Source organism: Mus caroli, chromosome 10 (assembly GCF_900094665.2).
Source record: "Mus caroli chromosome 10, CAROLI_EIJ_v1.1, whole genome shotgun sequence".
NCBI lineage: Eukaryota > Metazoa > Chordata > Mammalia > Rodentia > Muridae > Mus > Mus caroli.
This window is the reverse complement of record NC_034579.1, coordinates 2,285,246-2,290,880: the sequence shown is the minus strand read 5'-3', so window position 1 is coordinate 2,290,880 and position 5,635 is coordinate 2,285,246. Positions and strand designations below refer to the sequence as shown.

The window sequence follows — 5,635 nt, the reverse complement described above, 5'->3', positions numbered from 1 at the left end:
AACTCTTGATCCACGCTCCCTTGTACCTGAGGTTATCCTCAGACCTCACAGGCCATTTCCAACTTTAGGGAGAAACCCAAAGAAGGCAGGGGGTGAGTAGCTTGGAGTCTCTGCAGGACGAGAGAGTCTGTTATATTACCCCAAAATTCTGCATTGCTAGTCAGAATATTCAAGAAATCTGCCTCCATTCTGACTTCCCAAGTCTGCTCCTGTAATTTTCATATTCAGATGGTCTGGTTAGCTGTTTGAGTCTTTGCACACATGCCCTAGTGGCTGATAACAGTTTTCCCGAGTGCCCAAACTCTCAGACAATGTCCCACACCCATTACCTTATACATTGCCTGATAAGGTCAGCCACAGCTTCAGAATAAACGAATGAAGCCAAGAAGGCTGTTAATAGTCGGAAATGAATGAGCAGAGTGTCATCCAGAGAAGGGCCGTTCATTTGGAGGCTATTGGGTTTCCTAGGAATAGGTAATAACCCATTTTTTTCTAAAAAGGATTCAGGGAGCATTTTATCATATTTTAACTTCTATGGCATATTCTCCTTCTTGGTAACTTTGTGTAATATAATCATATTATAAGACAAAGGAGGAGTTATTGATACCTCTTATTGATTTATTTATAGGCTTCTATTCACATATGGAGAAACGCATAATCACCTCCCAGAATGCAATCCTTTCTAACGACAAATAATATTTTGGGGGAGGGGGAGATCAATTAGATGAACCAATGCAAGCCCATACATCACAAAATACCCCAGTTTTTGCCAGTGCTAGCAGTACTGTTAGAAAAACAGCAACAATAACAAGACAGCAATAAGATAGCAGAAGTGTCTTGTGTGGACTTGCAAGGACCAAGAAAACATGTGAGTTCCATAAAACTTTGAGGGTCTCTGTTTCCTGCTGCCTTTCTGGGATGGTTTTCAAAGGAGGGACATGCGTTACAGAGAACTGGAGGAGCAAGGAAACGTTATCTGCATTGTGCTCTCAGGCCACTGCAGCTACTGGCTATCACTGACGGCCTTAACACTTGCACAGTGTTTAGTAGGTCTGACTGAATGATCGCTTTGAAAAAAATTCAGGCTATCATCCTTTGTGATAACTGAGTATCATTTCTTATTATTTTTGCATTCCTAAAGTAAACCATAAAGTTATATTTTGAATTTTTTATGCATATCAATATGTTAAGCTTGAGAAGTTCCAATGAGTCCTTATGGTCTACGCCATGTATGTTTTGTTTTGGTTTAATTCTCTTAATTCAAAGAGCAACACAAAAAGAGTCCTTTAGGAAGCAGACTCCATCGCACTGTGCATGATTTCTAAAGTAATATTTTGAGGGGACAGATGATCAAGACAGATATCAGCTTTGATGCAAAACAGAATGGAAATAAAATGACTGACATTTATGTCAGAAAATATTTATATTTCATACACTAAAGTTATAATTACAATTTATACGTCATGATTTTACCCCAGAAATGAGAATGCTATCTTTGACCTGTCTCACACAAAACATCAAACGTATTTTTGGTTCACCGTTTCTGCTCTGGTTTTCTCCTAACCAAGTCTTCCTGCGAGAGCAAGGAGAAGCAGCGGGGATCTCTGACCCAGGAAGCTGGAATTCCTTCCTAAGCACAGGTGGGTTTCCTTACTAAGGCACCTCAATGCTAGGCTGAAGCAATGAACTCAGAGCGTAAGATTTCTTTAGTGAGAGTGAACAATGAGTTATTGTCCCTATATGAACCTGGAGATTACCGTGAATGGTTTGAAAAGTCAGAGCTGGCTTTCCTGTGTTAGTTTTTCTCTGGGGATGACTTGCTTTGGAATAATTGACGATTGCTTGGTGATGATCAATTTCCTTAGGTGCTCCCTAGCTGTTTTCCTCATTTAATAGAAATGAGGACAGCAAATGATACTTTCACAAATAGACCACTGACCCATTCAGAATTCAAAGTTGCCTATCTCTTGGCTGGAGACTTATTTGAGACAGAAATAGTGTATTTTCCACTAAGCTTATTATGCTAAATCTCTTAAAGCTTGAAGAAAGCACATTAATTAATAAAAAAAATCAATGAACTAGTGAATTCTCTTCATGCAAATACCTGTGGTCATAGATCGCCAGGGCCAGGTTGCCGTAACTGGTCAGTATTTACTAGACAGTTTCCAGAGCCCTGCTTCCAGGCACAGCGGGGAGCCTGATACAGTTTTCTGAGATGATTACAAACGTATCCACCCTTCACATAGTATGGAGTATAGATCTCTTAGTAAACTCCAGTTCTCCTTTAAAGTTCCTTCTGGTTTTAACTTAAATCGTTCCCCTTACTTATACATTTCGTCAAACCACAGAGACATGGCAATCTCTTTGCACATCCCAGTGCCTGCCTCCTAAATCTGGTCTGGAGTGGATGCTGATTTTGACCTCAGCACCTCCCTCCCTGCTCTGAGACCTCGAGCTGAGTAGCCTCAGCCAAAGCAAGCTTAGGTGTTGTTTCTCTTCTTTTTGGAACAGGCTTGCATTGCAATAGTCTATGTTATTTCTTCTTCCTCTCTTATAGATCCATAATTTCATTTTAATTCCACATTGTCTGTGTCAACACACTCTAAAGCCATCCACCAATAGGTTTGTTGCTTAAAATCACATTGAAAATTAAAAAAGAATAACATTGACAAAAACACAGACTTCAAAACCCTCTGCAGAATACCTTGGCTTCATGAAATAAAATATTTAGCAATACAGTAGCACCCTCTTGGTTTTCACCGAACTATATCTACATGCCAAGAGAAAGGAGCAGTAGCCCGTATCTTTGACACAGGAGTCCATCACCTTCAGACAAATAAAATGTAACATTCCAACAAAACCCACATGTTATATTCTTTTAACAATGATGTCTACTTCATATTTGTTTTTTTAAATTTCCACTTTAAAGAAAATCTCATTTTCTAAACAGTTTTGCAAATGCCAGCCAAGCTGTTTCTGCCTGATTAATCTTTAATGTTCCTGTAGCTTATCCTGATGACATTTTATGAGTATATTTCTTGACATAAATTCATAAAACCATCAGCAGATAGTTATGGCAAGCACTGTCTTATAGATTCCCAGTGTTGTAATAAATCATGCAGAGAATTTCTGTGCATCTTAAGTTAAAAGCAGTGAAGGCAAAGATAGCTTACCCCAAAAGTTTTCTGGCCAAGGACTCCCTAAACTCGTGGTGTTATTAGCCATAATGTCCACAAGAAAAAGAAGCCAGTGTGTCCACAACCAGCAGTTTGATTCTATGCCTTCGTGGTTGAGCAAGAGAAAAAATTTTTCACGCAACCCCACGTATACTTGTGTTTACATAAAAGGAAGTAAGTGTATCATGTTTCCTGCTTTTATACTCGAATTAGCAACTGTTTTTCTTATCTTGGAATTCCACATGGCTCTCAGACACAAAACTATTTCCTTCCCGTCATTTCCTCCCTCGTTGCTAAGTGCCCTCTTTCCAGCCACATCCAAAGCTGTCTGGGGAAAAGGGGCATTTTCTTAAGTCTGGGTTCTCTATCTACATGCAAAGGCAGAAAGCAAGACCCCTGCTGCTGCACCTAACTTCACCTGAGTGCAATGCTGCTATAGATGGTGTTCTGATGTTGAAAACCATGTCATGCATCCAGAGAGGGATTTTTAGAAACCCATATTCAGTTACACTCTTTACCTAATATTTTTTGTTTATCAATTACAGACAATAAAGTTCCTAGGTAATATCTCCCTGTATCTGGTGTATTAATTTTGAAATGTGTATCTGTTCCATTTATTCATACGTATTTAAATGTGTTTATTTGGTATTTTGTTACCTTTTTCTTTGGGAGTCAAATGTGGGAAATCAAGATCATTTCTACGTGCACAAGTAGGGGGAATGGGAATGTGAGATGACAGCAGTGTTTTAGTGCTTGGCCAGGGATGCTGTGATCCTGTGGCTTGGGAAAATTAGAGTGAATGCCCTTCCTACCTTGGTCATGACAGGGTAGATCCTTTGTGCGTCAGGAGACATTGAAAGTAGGGAAAGGAGATGCCAAATGTCACTTCCACCCAGTAAAATTCATCTCTAGGTTGGGAATCTGTAGTGTGCACTCTTGAGAACCCTTGCAAGAACTCTGGGGTGCTGAAGTGTTGTCAGCTGGGGTAACTGTCACCCTTCAGAAATCTGTTGACATATTCCTGAGAAGGGTGGGGTAAAGACAACCTGACCAGTCACTTGGCAGTCCTAATTCTCCAAAACTGTGGTGATTTCTGCTCATTTTTTTTTTAAAAAATCAATTTTCATAGATTTAAGTTAACTACAAATTAGCCAGAGATTAGAATATACACAGCTGTCCCTCTCAAAGAAAATGGAACAATTACAGAAAACTTGCATCTCTTGAGCAAACAGGACACATTTTTATGATATTTTTGCCAATGTCTATTTCTATGCTCTCCAGTAAATAATCACACCACTGCTCCTGAAAGAGAAGAGGGCTTGAGTTTCAAAGGTGCCCTTCGAGATCTAGTCCTGCTGACAATGTATGCAGAGATAGTACCTCAGGAAACCTTGCTGTGTCTAGAGACACGTGTGTTGAAACACTCCCCACCTGTCTAAGCATAAGACAGGGTTCCTCAGTTGCTGTAGGTACCTCACGTTTTATATAACCAAAGGCTACTTAATGTCAAGTAAATTGTACTCAAGGATGCCTAACCTGGTAAGATCTATTCAGACTGATCTGGAAGGGGAAGGGAGGACTCTGTTTTTGTCTGTGCGGGACTGGTGCTTATTCTGTCTCAGGGTTGGGATGGAGGCTGAGACTTCCTGCCATTGTTTTGTGGTCAGCTATCCAGACTTTCTGCCAATACTTTTTCTCACTTTTACAGATGGTCGGAGACCAGAAGAAAAGCTGGCTTTCTGTCCTTCTGCGACCTAGGGATCCATTTCACTTGTGTAAAAAGCTTGTCCCCAGCTTTGCCTCTTACCCCTACTTATAAGTTGCTTTGTAAGGATTTGTATTTTTCCCTGGCACAGACCCACACAAGTAAGTGTTTGTGTCTGTGTGACTTTTCAGGTCCCGTGACTTACCCTGTCATAACAGGAAGTTGATTTTTTTTTTCTTTACAGACGTGTCAGGTCTGCCTTTTTGCTTTTCATTGCTTCCCAGCTTGGGTCCTTACTTAGACTTGTGTTCTCCATGAGTCATAAAATGAATATGGGTGAGTACTCTTGTCTCAAAGATTCTAGGAATTGCTTGCTGTCTTCATTTAGGCTTTTACCAGAAGTCAGTGCCTCAATGGCTGCCCCTCGCCATGCTCTTGCCCCGATCCTCTGTGACCACTGTATATAGGACAATTTGCACCTCCCAGCTTTATACTGTGCATCTTAGTCAGTGTTCTACTGCGGTGAAGAGTCAGTATGCGTTCCTATAAAAGAAGGCAGTTAACTGGGGAAGGCTTCCAGTGTCAGAGATTTAGTCCCTTATCACCACAGTGAGGAGCTCGGCAGAGTGTAGGCAGACTTGGTGCTGGAGAAGTAGCTGACAGTTCTACATCTAGATCTGGATCAGCAGGCTGCAGGAGAAGAGAAGAGAGGGGAGAGATGAGAGGGGAGAGGGGGGAGGGGAGAGGGGGGAGG

At 40.9% G+C, this 5,635-nt stretch overlaps 1 protein-coding gene across 1 annotated transcript in view; it reads right to left on the bottom strand.

Moving 5' to 3' along the window:
- Myct1 (MYC target 1) overlaps positions 1 to 3,346 on the bottom strand; it is a 12,405-nt gene extending 9,059 nt beyond the window's left edge. Inside the window, exon 1 of the mRNA XM_021175020.1 lies at positions 3,174 to 3,346. Within this exon, the coding sequence (XP_021030679.1) occupies positions 3,174 to 3,225 (52 nt within the window). The 5' untranslated portion in view covers positions 3,226 to 3,346. The remainder of the gene's footprint in view (positions 1 to 3,173) is intronic.
- Between the last annotated feature and the right edge of the window lie 2,289 nt (positions 3,347 to 5,635).